Source organism: Chanodichthys erythropterus, chromosome 23 (assembly GCF_024489055.1).
Source record: "Chanodichthys erythropterus isolate Z2021 chromosome 23, ASM2448905v1, whole genome shotgun sequence".
NCBI classification, from domain to species: Eukaryota; Metazoa; Chordata; class Actinopteri; order Cypriniformes; family Xenocyprididae; genus Chanodichthys; species Chanodichthys erythropterus.
In genome coordinates, this window is record NC_090243.1 from 24,494,194 (window position 1) to 24,518,898 (window position 24,705).

Here is a 24,705-nt window from a genome sequence, read left to right on the forward strand (position 1 = left end):
TTTTTGTTATAATTGTGATTTCATAATATTTATATATGAATCCAACTGAAAAATACTTGTGAAAAGAGTCTTTCAATCAGTCAATAGCAAATAGTGGAACTCTGCTGCCATCTACTGGTAACAGTGATATTTGTTTTACTTTTAAAACTGCATTTTCCAAAAGATGGGCAAAAATCTTACACTAAACCATGTCAAATTATCCATGTTATCCCCATGAATGAAAGTTAGAAATGTGGATCTTCTACAAAGTGAATTTTGCATTAAAAGCTGTTTTTGTATAAAAATATTTTTTATTTATTTATATAAATTTAAAAAATACGATAAATCCTCCACAAACTGCACAATGTGGAGTAAAAACATTAATAAACAGAGTAAAATTACATTTGTTTAAAAAAATATATAAATATGTTTTTTGTTTCAAAATTACATTTTGTTGCCTGACCCTGAGTGTACTTCCTAAACGAAGACCGCACAAGGGTTAATGTCAATTCTAATGTTAGTTGACATGTAGTTGCAAAGCTACTTAGTAGTGACTAAAGTGACCATCGAAATAAAGTATAACCAATATTTAACAGCCCATTTTACTCTGAAATATATCACATTACTAAAGTAAAATGGATGAAAATAGTTAATTTGATGTTGTTTCACTAGACCAAGTGTTTATTTGCTGCGTTTGTTCTGTTTTAAAAAGACAGACCTCTCCGAAGGGCTTAACGGTGACTATGTTGTAGGAGCCAGGGTCTCTCTCCACCAGACACGTCTCTGTGAGGGCCAAGATCCGCTTCACCGGCTCCTGAGACCAACACAATCACCAATCACATCATCAGAGAGCACATGACTTCACGAGCATGTGTGGATTCGGCTGTCGCATCTTACCGTGTGCCGCGGCGAGAGCTTCTGCACGATGAACTCGGTGAGCGAGGTGATGCACTCGTCTGAACCGTACTTCCCCAGACGCTCGCCGAGGAAGCCCTCGAACGTCAGCTGCTCCTTACGGAGGCGTAACGTGATGCCGATAAAGTTGCCGGCGTGCTCGATCGCGCTGCGAATGATCTCGTCACGATGCTCAGATGCAAAAAGATGCTGCAGAGAGCAAAAGAGAAAGAGCGTCAGTAATACGTTAATGGGAGTGTTGAACTCTGTGTTGAACAGGAACTGCACACAGACCAGTCTGCCGAAGCCGCCGTACAGCACACAGAAGCCGCCCTGGTAGTCGGAGACCTCGGCGAAGCCCTCGACACAGCGGTAGTCATACGAGCAGATCACGCGGTTGGTCTGGGGGTCGATCTGATCGATGCCTCCGGGAGTGACTTCCAAACACACGCTCTTCCGTGTGTCGCTCCAGTGATGCTTGTAGCAGTTATAGCGCTGAGGAAACACCAGCAGAATTAGCAAAATACAAAACACTAGCATCATGAAAACATGCACAGTCGGTTCTGACCAATCCTGAACTGTTTTACTTCATGAGGAGCTACAGAAAGTGAAGAATATAATTGAGAGTTATAAAGTCATAATTGCATTATAAAGTCAGAACTGTGAGATATAGCCCCAGTTTCACAGACAGGGCTTAGTCTAAGCCTGGATTAGGCCTTAATTCAGTTAGGGCATTTAAATAGCTTTTATGAATATACACTAGAAAAAAACAGTACTGGTGTGCATCTTGAGACAAAACAATAACACTGACATATTTCAAGATATGTCAGGGCAAGTTACTTTCAGTTAAAACAACTCAAACGTGCATTTTAGTCTAGGACTAGCTTAATCCTTGTCTGTGAAACCGGGGGATAAAGATGCAATTGCGTGTTGTGTCAGAATTGCAAGATATAAAGTCACAATTGCGATATAAAGTCACTATTGCGATATAAAGTCACTATTGCGATATAAGTCACTATAGTGAGATATAAAGTCAGAATTGCAAGATATAAAGTCAGAATTGTGAGTTATAGTCACAATTGCAAGTTATAAATTCACAATTGCGATATAAAATCACTATAGTGAGTATAAAGTCAGAATTGTGAGATATAAAGTCAGAATTGCGATATAAAGTCACAATTGCAATATAAAGTCACTATTGTGAGTATAAAGTCAGAATTGTGAGATATAAAGTCAGAATTGCGATATAAAGTCACAATTGCAATATAAAGTCACTATAGTGAGATATAAAGTCAGAATTGCGATATAAAGTCACAATTACGATATAAGTCACTATAGTGAGTTATAAAGTCAGAATTGCGAGATATAAAGTCGCAATTGTGAGTTATAAAGTCGCAATTGTGAGTTATAAAGTCAGAATTGCAATACAAAATCACTATAGTGAGATATAAAGTCAGAACTGCGATATAAATTCACAATTGCAATATAAAGTTACTATTGTGAGTTATAAAATCAGAACTGCGATATAAGTCACTATATTGAGATAAAAAGTCAGAACTGCGATATAAATTCACAATTGCAATATAAAGTTACTATTGTGAGTTATAAAATCAGAACTGCGATATAAGTCACTATAGTGAGATAAAAAGTCAGAATTGCAAGATATAAAGTCAGAATTGAGTATTATAAAGTTAGAATTGTGATATAAAATCACAATTGCAATATAAAGTCACTATAGTGAGATATAAAGTCAGAACTGCGATATAAATTCACAATTGCAATATAAAGTTACTATTGTGAGTTATAAAGTCACAATTGCGATATAAGTCACTATAGTGAGATAAAAAGTCAGAATTGCAAGATATAAAGTCAGAATTGAGTATTATAAAGTTAGAATTGTGATATAAATTCACTATTGTGAGTATAAAGTCAGAATTGTGAGATATAAAGTCAGAATTGCGATATAAAGTCACAATTGCGATATAAGTCACTATAGTGAGTTATAAAGTCAGAATTGCGAGATATAAAGTCGCAATTGTGAGTTATAAAGTCAGAATTGCAATACAAAATCACTATAGTGAGATATAAAGTCAGAACTGCGATATAAATTCACAATTGCAATATAAAGTTACTATTGTGAGATATAAAGTCAGAATTGCAAGATATAAAGTCAGAATTGAGTATTATAAAGTTAGAATTGTGATATAAATTCACAATTGCAATATAAAGTTACTATAGTGAGATATAAAGTCAGAATTGCAAGATATAAAGTCAGAATTGAGTATTATAAAGTCAGAACTGCAATATAAATTCACAATTGCGATATAAAGTTACTATTGTGAGTTATAAAGTCACAATTGCGATATAAGTCACTATAGTGAGATAAAAAGTCAGAATTGCAAGATATAAAGTCAGAATTGAGTATTATAAAGTTAGAATTGCGATATAAATTCACAATTGCAATATAAAGTCACTATAGTGAGTTATAAAGTCAGAATTGCGATATAAAGTCACAATTGCAATATAAGTCACTATAGTGAGATAAAAAGTCAGAATTGCAAGATATAAAGTCAGAATTGAGTATTATAAAGTCAGAATTGCGATATAAATTCACAATTGCAATATAAAGTCACTATTGTGATATAAAGTCAGAATTGCGAGATATAAAGTCACAATTGCAAGTTATAAAGTCACTATTGTGATATAAATGTCGCAATTACCTTTTTATTTTTTATTCAGTCGTGGAATAAAGTTATGGTTGTGGTTAAGTTATTGTTTCTCATGCAACTGTAAAAATAAATTTACGTGGCAGTTCAGTGATCAAACTCATGCATTCGGATGGTGATTTATTCACGCTGGAGGAGCACTGCTTTTGTGGTCAATCACATGACTGTGAAGGTGTAAACAATGTCACATGCTTGGAATAAAATGGAAAAAAAAATCCTATTTCATTTATTAAGAGGAAAATAATATTCTATTTATTGTCACACTATTGTTAAAACTGTTTTGCATTTTATCTTTCAAAATGATGTCATTTTTAGCAGAAATAACTGATTAGTTGCACAAGCTCACAATTTCATAAAGAAGCATATAACAAATATATAAAAAAAAAAAAAAAAAATACCATATTCAAAACCATAATAATGACCCATTTGAACAGCATTAACAGCTAATGCTCACTGTAGTGGATCGGTGATGTAATGTTATTCATCAAAACAGCATTTCAGTAATAAAAGTGTCCAGATTTCAAATGTGTTCACTACCCTGAATTTTTGAAAATGAATTTTGGACTGATTTCTCTCTTAGAAACACAGAAGGCAAATTAAATTACCAAACAACCTTGGTGTTTGTCGAAAAACAGTAGAATTTTTTTACGCAGGTGGTGGGAGAAAAACACTGTTTATATGTAAACCATGAATCAGGATCAGATGGGATTATACTCACTCTTCCGGTGATTTTTCCCTCTGAGAAGTCTGTTCTGAACCTCTGTGGAGCAGAGAGAGACAAAATCAGCATTTCAAGAGCCTTTCTGGATCAGTGTGATGAAACCTGATTCTAATGAAGAATGATGTGGAATGAAGTGTCTTAAAAAAAACAAAGAATCGATTGAGAAGACGAGATCTCTCACCAGTGCTTCTGTCAGCAGCTCAGTGCGATGCTCAGTGGAGAACTTCAGCGTTTCGGACTTCTTCCCGCTGCCCTTGCGGAACGTGAGGTTGAACTCGGTTCCCTGGCCTTTCCCCGCCGGAGCGATGCCACAGATATCGCCGTACGGCCACTGGACATGCAAGACAGATAATATCACACAATATGTATTAAATATATCAATGTTTGACATATTGGCATTTGAAACTTAATATTTATGAGAAAATAATGCACTAATGTTTTATCCATCAGGATTTGACTGGATTATGAAAAGAGGCTATGATACTATTGGTTAAATTTTCCCTGCCCATATGGCCTTTGTTATGTCAGAAATGTATTATTAGTTTATTTTTTATTATTAAAAATGATGTAAAGAATTTATACTCGTCCTCAGCTCTTAATCTGTCAGCAGTACCTGGTTTGTAACTTCTAAGGTTGTTGGATTGTATGTGGTGATGCCATGAGTCCCCACGGAGAACACACGCTTGTACCTGAAGAAAGAAAAACATTACATTCTCTTGTGTGTCGGATACTGCATGTAACTTAATAGCAAAACAACTGGTCATCCATCAGTGCAGAGAGTTCAGACCGATCAACATGAAAAACCAGACGAGCTCAAAGATGGCATTGTTATCGGTCTTTGTCCAAAAACAGTTTCTCCCAGACGGTCTGAAAATAACAATGGCAGTAATTAGAGAGGAACGTGTGTGTGTGTGTGTGTGAGACAGAGTTACAAAACCCTGATCTCAAAATGGAGAAGCAAGGAGGAATGATCCGAGTGAGTAAAGGACTCTAATCAGGGCTCTACAGTGTGATCCATCCAATCACAGACATATCTGTTGATTTCTTAAACACAATGGCCAATCATTTAAGTTCAAATCCACAAACCTTCTCAAAACGTTTGTTTAGTGCCGAGTTATGCAAGCTCACAAATCCTCTCATTATAACAAACAAAGTGCAGAGTAGTCAACTTCACTGACTATAACGGACGTTTGTGAGATTGCGATGAACTGAGACAAGGGAGTATGCAAATGTAATACTGATAACGAAGTTAATATAAAGTGACTTACATTTTAGGAACAATATTGTCAGATTTCGTCAACGAAAATAGTTCCCAATAGTTTGCATCTCCAAGCAAACAGGTGTTTAGTTTATGAATGAATCTGCGTTTTCAAAATGAGTCTAGTGAGTCAATGATTCAATGACTCATTTATAAAGACAGTCGATGCTTTGCTCCTGAATGAATCAGTTGTTTGAATGAATCGATTGAATTAATGATTCAGTGACAAATCCAGTGACTTGCCGCCCCCTACTGGCAATTTTACTTACATTTTTAAAGTACCATTTCAGTTATTTAAATCATTTAATTAGGGATGCACCAATATATCGGCAAATATTCAGTATTGGCTGATAAAAGCACATTTTCACTCTCATCAGCTGATAGTTTAAAAACAGCCAATAGTCAGAGACTATATATCCTGTCAATCAAAAGAGGGCAGGAAAATGCACTGAATTTGTGCTTTGTGTAAAGAAAATGCTAAGAAACCAGTTTAATGTTGAGTATTAATAGTAATTATATGAATTAATTTAGTTAATATGTGTTAATATTAATTTGAGTAATGTGCTTGTTTATACCAGTTACTCTGAAACAAGTTGATGAAATGGAGAGAATAAAGTTTTTATTTGCATTTCTTTCAAAATATAGTAATTTAAAATATAATGATTATATTGTTTGATTGATTGATTAATCTTCCTGATTGTGTCTTATTATTCTTCTAACTCAATTTATAAATATAGAAAAGATGACACATATACTAAAGTTTGTAAAAATGCCCTTACAAAGAAAAGAAAAGGCCACGGCAAATCATTTTAAAGAGTCAAATATCAACTCATAGTGGGAAGGTTAATTTCTGTCATTGATCAGAAGGTGAAAGTCCTACATTTTTGACTTTCCTAATTTTCTTAAAAGAAACAACAGATAATGAATGATCCAGAAACACCCAACAAACACCACTGACAGCTTGAAAAAAGCGTCTTCCACCCACAAACATCCTCGTCATTGTTTTATTACATGCAAATGGAACAAAAGACAGCTTGACAGACAACAGTAGCTTAACAGGCAGGAGGAACAACATCACTTTCACAGGAAGAGAAGAGACGAGGCAAGATGAATGCAATGCGTTTCAGGTTCACGGACACAAAGATTAAGAGAAGTGGCATTAATCACTTCACTACACACAGAATCACAGATCTATTACAGAGAAACTTGCCAAGTCAGCAGTTCATTCTTCTAAAGCCTTGTTCAGACTGTCAGTACAAACCCAGTGTTCATATCCAACTGGAATCAGATTATATTTAGTATTACGTGTGAAAGGCAAACAGACATGAAATAGAATTTGTTTAACCAACTGATTTCACGCTACGTTCGTACGTGGTTTGAAATCCTATCAAAGCACATTTCTGTTTCAGTCTGACCGGATTCCTTATGCCACGTAAAAATGTAAACATGCCAGACGTTGCTGTAAGAAAACATGCATAAACAAGTTTGTGTTGTTGTGAAGTGCACAATACCACAATATACTGCTAGTCTCTATCTCTATCTAACTAGTCTCTAAGTAATCAAATCTTTTAAATTGTTTAGACTAGTCTTAGTCTTCTTTTTTCTTCTTCAAGAATGGTCACAGCTTTATGTCAGTTAGATAAAAAGGTAGACTGGGCTAATTTGAATCTGAAAAGTAAGACTGATTAGTCCTAAAGATGCATTCACACTAATGACAATAACTATACAGATATAGATCTATAAAGGCATTCTAAATGTGAAAGTTCACAGCAAAACTAGAACGATAACGACATATTGGATATAATTGGAGTCACGTTCAGAATTCTTGAATCATAAAAATATTGACGGCCAATCAGAATCCATCCTGCTTTAATGAGCTTGAGCATTTAAATTGACAGACAACAAACTGCAGCGCTTATAATAAACAGAATGATACTGTGCGTAATTTTTCTGCATTCTGTTTTTTTTTTTTTTCTCCGTTTTAATGTTTTTGGACCCAATTTTAACAGTTAATTTAAATTTCAGTACTCAAAAAGCATGTCTAATTAATTGAAATCATGAAACTTATACAATTCAACAACAATTTATTAAAAGTTTAACAAAAAATAATCACATTCCATTTGATTTTTACCAAATTCTGTTTTCTGGATTCCATTTTAATGGTTTAATTACATTTTAATAATCAAAAAGCATGTCTAATTAATTGAATTTATAAAAAAAAAAATTAAAAAAAATGTTTTTTCAGAAATTCTGTGTTGTGTATTTTAAATTTTTCTGACAATCAAATGATGGACAACAGAGCTTTGCTGTTAAAATTAGCATGTTAGAAAATGTGTGATTAGTCCTTAAAATATAGTTTTAATAATGTATTATTATTATTATTATTATTATTATTAATGTTTGTATTATTATTGATACATTGATACGTAGCTAAATTCTACTGTATAACAGAAATATATTTCTGTCATCATTTCTTTACGTTAAACCAAACTTTTATTTTGACGGGAAGACCATTGAGTTTGTGTGTTTATGAAATGACGATAGTCTTAAATGAAACTGTAAAATGCTCATGAAGTGACTCTGGAGATGAAGTTCATGTCCTCATATAGTGAGTGCAGTTTAATATTAACAGACACTTGTCTATATCGCAATTTGATTTAAGTGTGCTGACCTAATTTAAATTTTTTCACAAAAAATTGACAAATTGTGTGACATTCCACGTTATACAGTAAATTCTGTTTTTATGACTGGATTTCGTGATTCCATCTGCATTTTCTGCATCGCAGAAATCATTAGGGCCCTACCTTAATTGCTAGTTGTAGGGCCCTATAATTTCCGCAATCACGGAATCGCGGACGGAATCACAGAATCCATTCATAAAAACGGAATTTACTATATATACTATATATTTACTATATAAACACAGAGAAACTCAAAGCTCTAGGCAAACCGTCAAAATAAAAGTTTGATTTAACATATTACTGTTGTACAGTAGAATTTGGATAAATTAATTTAACAATAAATTATTAAAATATATTTTTAAACAATAATCTCAGTGTTTCTTCCATGTTTTAATTTTAACAGTAAAGCTCTGTTGTGCAGCACATTGTTTGACAAAAAAAAAAGTTAAATTTCATAATTAAAAGATCAATTAAATGGTATGCGTTCATTTGATTGCCAGAAAAATTTAAATACACAACAGAACTTCTGAAAAAAAAAAAAAATTCATAATATATATTTTTTAAATTAATAAATATTGTTTTTAAGAATTCAATTAATTAGACATGCTTTTTGATTATTAAAATAGAATTAAACCATTAAAATGGAATCCCGAAAACAGAATTTGGTAAAATTAAATTTGAGGGTAAAGAATAAAGTGTTTATCATAGGGCCCTAAAAAAAAAAAAAAAAAAAAAAAAAAAGTAATTTTTTTGTTAAACTTTTATTAAATTGTTGGTAAATTGGACAAGATTCATTATTTCAATTAATTAGGCATGCGTTTTGATTACTAAAATTTACTTTAACCATTAAAATGGAGTCAAAAAATAAATAAAACGAAAAAAAAAAACAGAATCCAGAAAAATTAAAATGGAAAAAACGGAATTTTGGAAAAAATAAAACAGATTTCATAGGGCCCTATAGTTGGTCAGACAGTCTTAAATTAGCAGCTACGTTTGTGCAACAGCAGTTTCCTGGACTGACAGTGTCTAAATGTCTAATATGGGAACTAAACTAATTCTGTAACGACCAGAACAAACACATACTGTATGTCACCAAGATGCTTGTGAAGGAGCATCAGGTGTGACAAAAACATCATAAAAACAAAAACACAAAAAACTCAAACGACAACATTCTTCAAAAACTGTACTGCTCTGACAGACAGAGGATAATGTGTTCATTATGTCTTTATGTCGACACTGAGAGCATCCTTTGTGAGTGACAGGAACGTTTTCAACACCATCTCATCCGCTACGCAGCTGACATGCTTTCAGCAAGTGTGAAAGATAGCAGTAATAACAGATACCGCAGTTTACCAGCGTAACATGATAAACGATAGCAAATAATACTGGGAACAACAGTCAGAGACTGACTCGTACCCTTATTTCAGAAATAAAAACAGTCGTTTTATATTTGTTCAATTTTGATTAGACTGAAAATTTGAGTCTTAATTATTGGCAGTATGCAGCTTACATACTGCAAAAATGGATGATAGTTTGCTATTTCAAATACTTATTATTTCCAGCTGAAGGCCACACCCGTCCATCCAGTCTCCTTTCTGTCTCTGTGACCTCGTAGAATAATACTAGCTCCAGTCACAAGACTGGTTAATTATTCATTGTCTGTGGCTTTTAACATCTTCCCCGGGACAAGTGCATCACATACTCATCACATGACTGGACCCAACAAATCCTCCTATCGTTTGATTACATATATCTTCAGCTTACAGTGAAAGCTTAGGCTCCGAGTATATTATATATGTGAAAATGAAATAACTGAAATAAATGTTTTTCTCTAATACACATTGGCCACAATTAATCATACTCTTTTATTCAATCGTTTTTTAAACCTTTTCCCAAGATAACAGCTCGAGTCTTCTTCTATAATGTCTACAGATCATTCCTCCATACAGACTCTCTCCAGATCCTTCAGATTCCAGCTCCATGTTAATGATTCTTCTCTTCAGTTTTCTTTAGGGTTCAGGTCAGGAAGACTGGGACGGTCATGGCAGAAGCTGCATTTTGTGCTCAGTGACACATGTTTGTGTTGATTTTGATGTTTGTTTTTGGATCATTGTCCTGATGGAATCCATGATGCCATAGATGTCTAGAACCTCCAGGAAAAAAAACAGTGCCTGGTTGCATAAGGCACCTTAAGTTTTTCCCTTAAGTATGACACTTAAGGCCTGATTTCCCCTTAACTAAGGGAATGACTTAAGGGTGTTGCATATAATCTCTTAAAATCTTCACTTAGGTAAGGGAAACCGTTAAGTGTTTCACGGCAGCAACCCAGGTTTTGCCGTTATAAAATGTTGCTATGGACACGTTATTTGTTAATACATACCGTGATAAGTTTTCACAGAAAACAACATAAGATGGATAAAGAAAACAAAAAAGAAAGCCAAATATGAAAGAACAACCAGACAAGAAACTCCAAATCCATAAGATATGGTTCCAAATCCATAAGACTTTCATTCATCTTTAGATAACAAAGATATTTTTAATATTCTCTCATCGTTCATGTCTATTTATTGAAAAACATCCATATGATTACGGCTGTGTCGGAAGCTCAAACGTGCACGCAAGAACCAATGAGATTTGTTTTTGCGTGTGATGTACGCACATTTGCGCTTCTGTTGACTATATAAGATATGTGCTACATATGTGATTTCATCAATGTTTATGTGAATAAACCACTAAAGTACAATTTGTTTATCATATATAGCGGTCGATCGTGTCTCGTTAGAAGACTTGGATTGAACCTGCTCACTCCGTGTAACACTTAAGGTGAAGTTTTCCTAACCTTATGTTATACTTAGGGAAATCACGGTTAAGGGGCTTTATGCAACACTTACGGTTTTTTAAGGGATTACTTGAGTGAAAAATACATATTTAAGGGAAATTCTTAGGGTTTATGATGTTTCACCTAAAGAAACCCTTAAAGTAATACTTAAAAGGTTATTTTCTGTAACACCCAAGTTTAAGTGTAACATAAGGGCGATCTTAAGGGAAAATTACACTTAAGGTGCTTTATGCAACCGGGCACAGGCCTATAACATTAAAGATCCAGCAGTATATTTAACCATGGACATGGGCTACTTTTTATTCCTGTGTGCACCAAACCCATCTGGTGGGTTTGCTTCCCAAAAATTTTTTTTTAGTTTCATCTGACCAAAAAACCCAGTCCTGTTTAGTTCCAGACGTGTCTGACAACTGAATATGTTGGAGATTGTTTATGGATGAGCGAAGAGGATTTTTCTTGAAACTCTCCTGAACAACTTGTGGGGATGAAGCTGCTTTTTGGTATTTTTTTAGGCTTTCTGAGACTCAAGACTCAACTAATCTCTGCAATTCTCCAGCTGTGATCCTCAGAGAGTCTTTGTCCGCTCAAACTCTCCTCCTCACCACACATTAGGATGATTTAGACACACATCCACTTCCAGGCAGATTCATAACATCTTTAGTTGATTGGAACTTCTTAATTAATTATTGCCCTTATAGTGGAAATTGGGATTTTCAATGCTTTAGCTCGCTCTTTAGCATTGTTTCACATACTGTTGAAAATAGTATACTACGATAGTATTATTCTATACTAGAGGTATAAATACAGACAAAGAATAAGACAACTTTGGAAATCAGGAACTAAAAAAAGTTTCACAATCTAATCTTGGCCACAAGTTTGTAACCAATAAAATTTGAAAAAGAATGAAACTGAGCAGTGCTGATATTGTCCAAAAGCTTAATCATCGGCTCAGATGCGGTGATAACAGCACATGCATGAGGAATGATTCTCACAGATCTCGGAATAACAGCAGGCAGATTATATCATCTCAACTGCACAGCTGAAATTTATCACTGGAAGACTCTCTTAAACACTTCTAGTGTGGTGAAAACTTCTACAGCCGAGACGACAAGTGAAGGGACAGCCCTATAACACTAACAAAACCACATCTATAATCATTCTTCCGGTTCAGTTTTACCGTCTTATGTACTAATATAGAGTAATAACAGCATACGTATAAGTTGAGATGCATCAATAACACTCATAGCTTACTGCATTACAGGAATGTAACAGAGTCTAAGAGAGTGGGATCACAAACCATAACAAGGAAAACATAGTACTACATGTCTACAGGGGAAGCAGATTTGGTGGACGTGTCAGAGCTCGTTTTACTTTCGATTCTAGTCTCTATTTTTGTCTCAACAGCTACTTTTCTTTTATTAGGAAACTGATACCCACCCATCTTCCCCAAACCAATGAAATCTTGTCTCACATGCTCAAAATTATTAAATCAGGGTTGCTGTCTTGTCAAGGTAGGAAAAGTCCCAGGGTTTTAAAGAAACTGCTTTTAAAATATCTTTTAGAAGAAAATTTTGTAGAAGAAAGTCCTACAGGTTTGAAAAGACATGAAGGAGAGTAAATGATAACAGAATGATCACTTTCCCTTAACATTATCTACTACTATATCTCTGACAACTAGAACTGCACGATTAACCATTAAAAGATTGCAATCTCCATGTCGATTCAATCACACAGGTGATCTTATTCCTAAATGACAATGATAAACCTTTGACAAGTATGATCACAGCGAACATTCAGATCTGAGTTCTGATCCAGCGAGAGCCGTTGTCATGTTTGGGTATGAACCAGCTTCACAAACAGCCTTTTCAACCACACAGTGCCATTATTTCTGCCTTACAATAATTCATTCATTCATACTGAACACAACTGGACTTGAGCCGAGAAAAAACAGCTATAGAGGAGATCCACTGAGCCAGAGAGGGAAAGATCTAGACTGAGAACTGCGTATGCAACACTTTCATATAGCTGGAGTTTTGACTTTTGGCATAAAGTCTGGTCCACGCTGCTGGATGTCATCTATCCAGCTGAATGGCAGGTAAATCTAATCGCCAGTCTTTACTGTTAATATCACCTAAAAATGCCAAATCTCATAGAAAATTAATAAATTCAGTTTCCTTTGTCACTACAAATCACTGTCAGTGTAAACGCCCCTTGAGAATTAGACTATCTGCATTCGGAGGGAACAAGTTTGAAATCAGGTTGGGTTAAATGTTTGCCCAATATGCTGGGCAGTTTTATTTAACCCATACTCAGGTTATTTTTTCTACCCAAGTCCTAAGTCTTTTGGGTCATATTTTTGGGTTATTTTTCCAGTGTTTGGGTAGTTTTTGTGTTACCCAGATCCTAATCAGATGTAACAACCCAGTGTTTGGGTAGTTTTTGCATTACTCAGATCCTGGGTCAGACGTAACAACCCAATGTTTGGGTAATTTTTGTGTTACCCAGATCCTGGGACAGACGTAACAACCCAGTGTTTGGGTAGTTTTTGTGTTACTCAGATCCTGGGTCAGACATAACAACCCAGTGTTTGGGTAGTTTTGGTGTTACCCAGATCCTGATCAGATGTAACAACCCACTGTTTGGGTAGTTTTTGTGTTACCCAGATCCTGGGTCAGACGTATCAACCCAGTGTTTGGGTAGTTTTTGTGTTACTCAGATCCTGGGTCAGACATAACAACCCAGTGTTTGGGTAGTTTTGGTGTTACCCAGATCCTGATCAGATGTAACAACCCACTGTTTGGGTAGTTTTTGTGTTACCCAGATCCTGGGTCAGACGTATCAACCCAGTGTTTGGGTAGTTTTGGTGTTACCCAGATCCTGATCAGATGTAACAACCCAGTGTTTGGGTAGTTTTTGTGTTACCCAGATCCTAATCAGATGTAACAACCCAGTGTTTGGGTAGTTTTTGCGTTACTCAGATCCTGGGTCAGACGTAACAACCCAATGTTTGGGTAATTTTTGTGTTACCCAGATCCTGGGACAGACGTAACAACCCAGTGTTTGGGTAGTTTTTGTGTTACTCAGATCCTGGGTCAGACATAACAACCCAGTGTTTGGGTAGTTTTTGTGCTACCCAGATCCTGATCAGATGTAACAACCCATTGTTTGGGTAATTTTTGTGTTTCCCAGATCCTGGGACAGACGTAACAACCCAGTGTTTGGGTAGTTTTGGTGTTACCCAGATCCTGATCAGATGTAACAACCCAGTGTTTGGGTAGTTTTTGTGTTACCCAGATCCTAATCAGATGTAACAACCCAGTGTTTGGGTAGTTTTTGCGTTACTCAGATCCTGGGTCAGACGTAACAACCCAATGTTTGGGTAATTTTTGTGTTACCCAGATCCTGGGACAGACGTAACAACCCAGTGTTTGGGTAGTTTTTGTGTTACTCAGATCCTGGGTCAGACATAACAACCCATTGTTTGGGTAGTTTTGGTGTTACCCAGATCCTGGGTCAGACATAACAACCCAGTGTTTGGGTAGTTTTTGTGCTACCCAGATCCTGATCAGATGTAACAACCCAGTGTTTGGGTAGATTTGTGCTACCCAGATCCTGATCAGATGTAACAACCCATTGTTTGGGTAGTTTTGGTGTTACCCAGATCCTGGGTCAGACATAACAACCCAGTGTTTGGGTAGTTTTGGTGTTACCCAGATCCTGATCAGATGTAACAACCCAGTGTTTGGGTAGTTTTTGTGTTACCCAGATCCTGGGTCAGACGTATCAACCCAGTGTTTGGGTAGTTTTGGTGTTACCCAGATCCTGATCAGATGTAACAACCCAGTGTTTGGGTAGTTTTTGTGTTACCCAGATCCTAATCAGATGTAACAACCCAGTGTTTGGGTAGTTTTTGCGTTACTCAGATCCTGGGTCAGACGTAACAACCCAATGTTTGGGTAATTTTTGTGTTACCCAGATCCTGGGACAGACGTAACAACCCAGTGTTTGGGTAGTTTTTGTGTTACTCAGATCCTGGGTCAGACATAACAACCCATTGTTTGGGTAGTTTTGGTGTTACCCAGATCCTGGGTCAGACATAACAACCCAGTGTTTGGGTAGTTTTTGTGCTACCCAGATCCTGATCAGATGTAACAACCCAGTGTTTGGGTAGATTTGTGCTACCCAGATCCTGATCAGATGTAACAACCCATTGTTTGGGTAGTTTTGGTGTTACCCAGATCCTGGGTCAGACATAACAACCCAGTGTTTGGGTAGTTTTGGTGTTACCCAGATCCTGGGTCAGACATAACAACCCAGTGTTTGGGTAGTTTTTGTGCTACCCAGATCCTGATCAGATGTAACAACCCAGTGTTTGGGTAGTTTTTGTGCTACCCAGATCCTGATCAGATGTAACAACCCATTGTTTGGGTAGTTTTGGTGTTACCCAGATCCTGGGTCAGACATAACAACCCAGTGTTTGGGTAGTTTTTGTGCTACCCAGATCCTGATCAGATGTAACAACCCAGTGTTTGGGTAGTTTTTGCGTTACTCAGATACCGGGTCAGACATAATAACCCAGGGGTTGAGTTATTTATAGCAGGCTTTTTGCGCCCTCTTCAGGAGAGAGCAGTGCAGCTCCGTCAAATTGGTGCATGTCTTCGGTAAAATACAGGTTTGTGTAGGTTTTATTATTATCTAAAAGTTTGTTATTGTTCTGTATATCATGTAATTTATGCAAAGCAACAGACGGGTGCGATGTGAGTGTGAGTCACATGAATTAGTGTCGTGTCTTTTCGCGTCATGGAAACATCTGATGCCTTGCATAAAATTTTAGGATTTTATTCAAAAATATACAGAATATAAATGCTTAGGATGTTAAAATATGTTCTCAGAATTGTACACTGATTATTTATGGACAGGTTATGGAGTCAGTCACAGCATTTTTTTGGCTACGAGTGAAACACAGGGCGACGGTCTAAAGTTATCAGTTCCCCCGCTGAACGACAGTCATCTCCAGCACGAGATCCAGCGCCGTTACGGTGGAAACAGGACAACAGAGACTGGTCCATTACACTTGAATTACTTCTAAATGTTTAATTTTTACTTCTAATATTTGGTTGGACAAACATTTAACCCAACTGCTGGGTTTGTCCATTTTCAACCCAACTTGGGTTGTTTTTAACCCAGCATTGTTTTAAGAGTGTAGGATTCAAAAGAAGCAAACAGATCAAAAATTCAGGAAAAGAAAAAAAAAAAAAACTAAAATCAATGTGTGATCTTCCCAGTTGTAAATCTCACTGAAGCCTGAGATCTGAAAACAAGGTCATGAAACCCAATAAGCAGGTCTGCTCTGAATGAATTGCTTCACAGTAACGGAGAGCAGAAAGAGGCACTTACTTCCCCCTCCAGGAGTGTTTGGTTGTGTAGAAACAGGCCAAGTCTTTGTTGTCTTTGAGGACGTTCATCTTCAGGCAGGGCCTGTGAAAAGAGAAGAAGAGGGTCACCGTCTGTAACTCAAACACAACATCTATCTGATTTACTTCCTGCTTAGAGACGACAAAAGCATGGTATATGATCACGTAAATAAGCTGCCATGGGCAAATCTGGAAACACATTTAGCAGTTTCTATTAGTATGACTATCAAATTGTAGACTTCTGCTAGACATTACTAGAGGCACTCAACAAATCAGTTTTGAAGCCAGTAATTAGTTAAAGGGATAGTTCACCCAAAAATGGAAATTCTGGCATCATCAACATCTATTCACCCTCAGGTCGTTCCAAACCCTAAAATATCGACCAGCACACTTCACACGGGACACACAGATTCCACACCTCACAGCCAAACTAGTGTTTGCTTCTGAGCCAGGCCAGAGTTTCACAGACTGAAGCCATGACTGAGGCATTATGGGTAATTCTGACACAAATTAAAATGAAAAATACAAACGCAAAATGAACTTTTTACGAGTTTCGATGATGGAAATTACTTTGAGTCATCCATAAAAGTAGGTCATGAGTTTCACTCTGGAATTAAATATAACACAGAGAACATTTATATTGTATTTAGAGAAAAAAGTACATGCAAACTTCGGTAGAAGAGAGAGGAGGAAGACAGAAAAGCAAGGGTCAGATTTACCTAGAGAGCCACAGTGCAAACAAACAAGACAGGGAAAGTAGGAAAAGGAGAGGAGGGCGTAAAGAGGTGTTGATCTGTGAACCGTGTTGAACAGGAGGGCATGAATGTCTCTGTCAGCATTCTGCAACACAGCTGACTGCATCCTTCCTTCCTTCCCCTCCACAATCCAGCACTAAAAGGCCATTACAGGAGCTCAGAAGTGTACTGCCTTACAGTATATGCGAGCTAATCATTCATCACAGAGCATGTTAACCACATCTCCCAGTGAAAACTAACTGGGGCTTTTCACTTAAATGTGAGAGCTTTCTGGCCTCCGATAGTAACGTTATCACCACTTTCAGGGCCCAGAAAGGTGGTAAAGACATCGTTAAAATAGTCCATGTGACTACAGTGGTTCAACCTTAATGTTATGAAGCGACGAGAATACTTTTTGGGTGCAAAAACGAAACTAAAATAACAAAATTTATTTAACAATATCTTCTCTTTCCCATCATTCACCTATGCTGTTGACTAGGGCTGGGTATTGACAATTTTCACAATTCGATTACTATTCACATGCTTTTGATTCGATTATGATTTCAATTCGATTAGATTATTTTGGATGTAGTATTTCAGTTACAGTACACGGCAACTTTTCTAGAGGGAACTAATGCTGTGAACTACACATGGGAGTCAGTTGGTACTACTATATATTTATAAATTTATATACAAACACTTAAATTACACTCAATTATCTGAATATGTTTTTCTGAGGTAAATTTGACGTCACGTGACATTGAAGCTGTTTTATTGAGTCTTTCCAAGGTTGAAACACTGATTGAGCGATTACACGAGACATGATACGGATTTCAGTAAGTTGTACTGTATCTTTTAACATACCTTCAGATGTTCATGTTTATTTCGCTGTAACTATCTGGTATTAAAGCGGAGGAGAGCATGATCACATGCTTCTCTTTAACTGAGGCGCTAAAGCGATCTGTCACGCCACATTAAACAGCGCCAAAACGGTATTTATTTTTTGAATCTCATAATAAGATGGACGTCATTTGAAATCTGAGACTTTGCTTCATATCAAAAGTGACAGATTATTGCGATTTATTGGATTTATTGGAGGTGCGCTCATGTTCGGCTCATTCATCAACTGTAGACAGACTAGACTAATTGATTCTTAGGATTTAAGAAATTATATTGGTTTGTAAAAATGAGAATCGATTAAAATTTTTTTTTTTTAAGAAAGTCATTATTTTTGTTTCGTTTTTGTGCACAAAAAGTATTCTCGTTGCTTCATAACATTAAGGTTGAATCACTGCAGTCACATGACTGTTTTAATGATGTCTTTACCTTCCTGGGCCTTGAAAAGTGCAATGACATTACTGCCTATGTGTGGTTCAAAATAGGGTTGTTCCGATTCCGATACTAGTATCGGAAATACCACCGATACCACAAAAATTTCTGGCATCGTTATCGGCGAGTATTTAAACTCACGTAAACTACCCGCTATCTTTGCTTAACGCACCAAATCGGAAATCAATTCTTCTTCGCGGCTCAGAATGCAAACACAGGAAGTTGTGCTGTGTTGCCACAAGCAACCACTGTTTAGAGCAGCGGAGAAGTGAAAACGCGCTAGCAGTATGTCTGCTGTTTGGCAGTATTTCAGACCAGTAAAACGGCGACATGTCTCATATGCAATGCTGCAATTTCGAGTGGCACAAGTATTGGCAACTTTAACACAAATAACTTAATAAAGCATTTGAAGACATGTCACCCCGCGCAACTCGATGGTTACAGAAAGGCTAACGCTGCGTTCACACCAGACGCGAATGAAGCAATGAGCGCGAGTGATTTACATGTTAAGTCAATGCAAAGACGCGAATTGACTCCCTGCGGCGCGCTTAAGATGGAGAAGGATGAGGTGTGCCAGCTTCATTCAAACAAAGAGAAAAGTTTTCAAAAGACAAAGATAACCGAGAAAATTGTCGGGTTTATTGTTCTGGATGACCAGCTGCTGTCAGTCGTCAAAAACGTGAGATTTTTATTTAACAAAATTGTTTCTGGACTTCAAGTTTTAAAGAGATTATTTTCTTATATAGCTAATTATATTCCTAGATGTATTTGTTGCACTGTTTTTATAGTTATATTGTAAAACTAATATACCTTTTTCAGTTTACAGTGTTAAATTTGTGGCTGCATTTGAAGTTCTTTTTCACTTAAAATAAATAAATTATATAACTGACAAATGTATGTCAGATAATAAAAATACTCTAGCTCACTATATGTTTTTGTTCTTCTTTTATTAGGGATAAGTCTGAAGCACACCATAAATAATTATATCAATTCATACAGGGCTAGTAGTATATATATATATATATATATATATATATATATATATATATATATATATATATATATATATATATATATATATATATATATATATATATACACACAGATACACACCCAGGTATCGGATCGGTACTCAGTATCGGCCGAAACCCTGAGCTCAGGTATCAGAATCGGTATCGGGAATGGAAAAGGGGTATCGGAACATCTCTAGTTCAAAAACCTTCGGTTTTATCAAAAATATCTTAATTTGTGTTCTGAAGATGAATGAAGGTCTTACAGGTGTGGAACATTATGAGAGTGAGTAATTAATGACAGAAATTTCATTTTTGGGTGAACTAACCCTTTAAAGCTATTAATCAAGGGTCAAATTTAAACTTGGATTAATGTAATCCTGGGTTATCTTGTTCCATTGTCTTCATACCGTTATTCCTAAATTATTACGCTACTGTGTAGTCAGATTTTGAGATTTTACACTGTACATTGGTAAACTTTGAGCTAAAGGTTTTTAATTAGCACATTTAGTCAATAAAACAGTTTGGAGAAGGATCACCATATAAATGCACTCCAGTTGTCTTAAAATTGTAAAAATAACATTTTTCACCATTTCAACCCTGATCTAGAGATACAAACGCTACAGTAACATCTTTCCAAAATGACTAAATCATAAATGTGTAAATCAATTTCTTTTTGAGAAATAGCTTCTTGTTATAAATGCAAGAAAGTAAATTGTAACCCATTAAAAGGAAGTGCTGGAGGAAGATGCAGTAATCTCTTGTCTATGCAACCGGACAAACGGCCAAAGCCAAACTAGCATGCCAACTAAAATGAATGTAATTAACGATAAACCCAGCGATCTGATATTCTGGATTAAAATACTACTAGGCCATCAGTGGCAGAAAGTGACCAAATCTGCCCTACATCTCTCATAGAATGTGTAATCCTGCTAGTGTACTGTACGTCTAATGGAATTACAGCACTGGGATGTGATGCATTAATAGCTTAAGTACGTAAAAAAAAAAAATCCAGTACCAATTCCTGGATGAAGTCACATGATCAATCTCAACAGCTCTTAGCATGAATCAGTACAAGCAGTTTACAGACTGCACAGAAACACACACAATCTTTAAGAGTTGCCCTTCATTCTGCACAGAAGCATTACAGAAACACATTTCTATCCACAGTGTCTGTCCTGTACAGTGGAGAGTTTCTGCCAAACTGTGGAAACATACTTTTTCCACATAATATAAAGTGTTTTTAAAGGGTTATGAATGCAAAGCTCAGCAGACACTGAAAGCAATAAATGTTCTGATGAATCTGTGGCTCTGTATCTGCAGACTTTCAATAAAACAATGACAGTCATGATTGTGTTACATGACATTTACACTAACATTACATAACTGCTCACAACGAGCTTGAGGGCATATTGCCTGTCAGATAATAGACATTCCTACAAACACTCACACACACTAGTATAAGTGGTTTACAGGACTCGTAATGTTTTTTATACTATACAAACCTACCCACCACAGAAAACTTTCTGCATTTTTTGAATTTCAGAACACTGTTTAATATTTTTAAGCCATCTGATTTAATGAAGTGTCCTTATAAACCATGTTTGTTTACATTGCAATACTCATGTCATTATACACATCAGTGCTTCCCACACATAGACTATACTTTGGCGGGCCGCCCAGGTATATTAACGGCTGCCCAAGTATATTTGGAGACACATTTTTGCTTTTATTATTTTTATCATCTTATACTTTTATATCCGCCCAAGATAATGAAACCATCCGTGATCGATTAACTAGTCGTTTCGTACCTGCTTGGTATGTGTGCGTCAGAACTCCCACTAACATTCCCAAGGGGGCGCTGTTGCGCGTTCTACAAGCTCGCGCAACAGCACTTCAGACTACTTCAAAGTTATTCTCAATCAATGAAAAGCGCAGATTTATGCCCAGTGATTGCTAATGAACTCAAGTTGATGAATTATTACAATGTCTACTTTATGTACTTTATATATAAAATGTTTTATACAGTTGTAAGAATCTGAAGGATCAGCCTGCAATAGTAGACATTTCAAAATAAGAGTCCCGGTGCATTTCGGGCTTGTTTATAATTAAAAGTCACACGTTAAGTTTTTAATTTTTCTTTTGGGCATTATTGGTATTTATGTTACACAATAAATTGTGTTCAATTTGATTTCCATTTAATTCATAGTAAATTATTGTAGTGTCCCACACAGGAAGAAAACACTAAGAACATTATTTGACACAAATATTATTAATTATATAAATTACTATTAAAATCTGTGTCTCATTCACTCAGAGAGAGACTATATGACAGCAAGGAGAAAATAGGAAAAGGAGAACCATTTAAATGCTGTAATCTTGCATAATTTACAATGCATAATAATACATAATATTAGTACGTAATTAAATGTAATAGTATGCAATGCAATTAAAATTTATTTCAATAAATAAAAATACTGTTAAAAATCACACATTATTTGTATTTCACATATAGCAGATCATTTTTGTGCAGTGGGTAATAGTTTTTCACCCATATATATTTCAAACCTGTGGGAAGCACTGCACATTTGTGTCCTCATAAACCAAGAAAACACACTAACACTGTTAAGCATGGGAAAAGAAATCAAAACAAATCTGACAAAAAAAATCATTTTGATGGTTGAATATATGTAGCAAAAAAGGAAATAAAACAAATCAACAGTATGATTTAGAAATTTGTCAAACTATTAACTGGTAAAGCAGTAATCCACCCGACTTCAGCCAGTTTCCTGCCATGTGTGTTTGAAATGTACAGAGGCTCTGGTCTCAGAGGATGACAGTCACATGATCAGTCATGTGATCAGTGTCCATGTCAAAACCCAGACCTCAGAAAACCAAACGCCAACTGATTAAACACAACCCTGGGAAACAACAGAACTGCCATTATTTCCTTCCACTTTCCAAATTACAACAAACATGACAAAACACTCTCCTTTTTTTCTTTCTTTTTTCTTTTCTTTGATGATTAGAAAATTGATGGGAAAAACCAAGATAACACAAAACAAACTGGATGCATAAACCCATTCTTGTAAACATATTCAGCCCAGCTGAGGTTTTTTGGGGCAGCAGAATGTTCAAGAGTATAGTTTATTTACTTCAGCTGCTGGGTAGGAAAAACAGACATAAATAAAGTACACAAAACATCACATCGAATGCTTACAAATACATCCCCCCAAAAAATAAAACTGCAAGTAAGCTGCACTATGATATTACATAGCTAAAATAGATGGATATAAAGTGATCAGCTGAACCGAGCTCAATAATATAACAGGTTACCAGATTGCATATATCGTTCAATGATCACGTGTTCGGCTCATATTGAGTGTGTGTGTTGTGAAACAGAAATTGTGCAGAAGTATTAAGCCTATAACTTTTTTACACTTTTTTTTGCTTTCACTTCTGCAGTAATCTGTCTTCTTTTAAAAGACACCAGACTCAGGTCTGCATTCATTAATCAAGTTCAGATCTGTGCGCAAAAGGGTAGACAGTAATTAGTGAGTTAAGAGTAGACCATAGTTAACCCGTTAACTACTAGCTACTCTTAACCCGTTAACTATGGTCTGCTCTTAACCTATTAATGATGGTCTAGTCTTAACCTGTTAACTACTGGCTACTCTTAACCCGTTAAGAGCAGACCATAGTTAACAGGTTAAGAGTAGACAGTAGGCAACAATAGACCATAGTTAACAGTAGACAGTAGTTAACAGGTTAGGAGTAGACTGTAGTTAACAGATTAAAAGTAGACCATAGTTAATGGGTTAAGAGTAGACAGTAGTTAACAGGTTAAGAGTAGACCATGGTTAACAGTAGACAGTAGTTAACAGGTTAAGAGTAGACAGTAGTTAGCAGGTTAAGAGTAGACAGTAGTTAACAGGTTAAGAGCAGACAGTAGTTAACGGGTTAAGAGTAGTTAGTAGTTAACAGATTAAAAGTAAACCATAGTTAATGGGTTAAGAGTAGACAGTAGTTAGCAGGTTAAGAGCAGACAATAGTTAACGGGTTAAGAGTAGTTAGTAGTTAACAGATTAAAAGTAGACAGTACTTAACGGGTTAGGAGTAGACAGTAGTTAGCACGTTAAAAGCAGACAGTGGTTAACGGGTTAAGAGTAGCCCATAGTTAACAGTAGACAGTAGTTAACGGGTTAGGAGTAGACTGTAGTTAACAGATTAAAAGTAAACCATAGTTAATGGGTTAAGAGTAGACAGTAGTTAGCAGGTTAAGAGTAGTCAGTAGTTAACGGGTTAAGAGTAGTTAGTAGTTAACAGATTAAAAGTAAACCATAGTTAATGGGTTAAGAGTAGACAGTAGTTAGCAGGTTAAGAGTAGTCAGTAGTTAACGGGTTAAGAGTAGTTAGTAGTTAACAGGTTAAAAGCAGACAGTAGTTAACAGATTAAAAGCAGACAGTAGTTAGCAGATTAAGACGCGCCTCATCTGACATCATCATGGCTGAAACTGTTCTCAGATTAACAATGAAACTGTAGAGGATTCAATGCAGTTTAATTTTCCACTGTGTGGGAATGTGCAAGACTCCAGAAATGAGCAATGCATTCTGAATACATTCATGTCAGCCATAATCTAATAAAGATACTGACACATTATGCTGATATTATTAAAATAAAACATCACTCTAACCATAACCACCCTTACAAACCAGTTTCTGTCAAAATACCATAGTTTCCTATTCATACTACTTGCATCAATACTGAAATGACAGACAGATAGTGAAAGCGTTTTACATCCTCTCGTATTATAGTGTCTATGGTTTTGGGATATTTTACTGTGGTATTTTCACTGTAATGTTTGCTTATATTACAGTAAAGGTTGACTGTCAGGCGTCACTGGCCTTATCGAGCGCTGTGAATGCAGTGCAGGAAAGTGAGTCTCGCCGGTGGGTTTTACCTGGATATATGATATCAGAAGCGGCTCGGTTCTGTCCCTCAGCCCCCCGCCCTTCTTTATGCGTGACTGCTGCGGCTCAATGATCCCGAACTGAAGCCCAAACTGGCCGACTGCGCTTCCCTCAATAAGAAACTCAGGACGCCGCCATCTTCCTTCTGC

The 24,705-nt window shown here is 36.2% G+C and overlaps 1 protein-coding gene across 5 annotated transcripts in view; it reads right to left on the reverse strand.

The window, feature by feature from the left end:
- LOC137013987 (dnaJ homolog subfamily C member 13-like) overlaps positions 1 to 24,705 on the reverse strand; it is a 69,360-nt gene extending 44,655 nt beyond the window's left edge. For all 5 annotated transcript variants that reach the window (XM_067378065.1, XM_067378063.1, XM_067378062.1 and 2 more), the window contains exons 1-8: positions 24,547 to 24,705; positions 16,496 to 16,576; positions 4,934 to 5,009; positions 4,502 to 4,651; positions 4,318 to 4,359; positions 1,168 to 1,368; positions 877 to 1,083; positions 698 to 793 (exon numbers count right to left, since the gene is read on the reverse strand). In XM_067378065.1, coding sequence (XP_067234166.1) covers positions 698 to 793; positions 877 to 1,083; positions 1,168 to 1,368; positions 4,318 to 4,359; positions 4,502 to 4,651; positions 4,934 to 5,009; positions 16,496 to 16,563 — 840 coding nt within the window. In that variant the 5' untranslated portion in view covers positions 16,564 to 16,576; positions 24,547 to 24,705. The remainder of the gene's footprint in view (positions 1 to 697; positions 794 to 876; positions 1,084 to 1,167; positions 1,369 to 4,317; positions 4,360 to 4,501; positions 4,652 to 4,933; positions 5,010 to 16,495; positions 16,577 to 24,546) is intronic.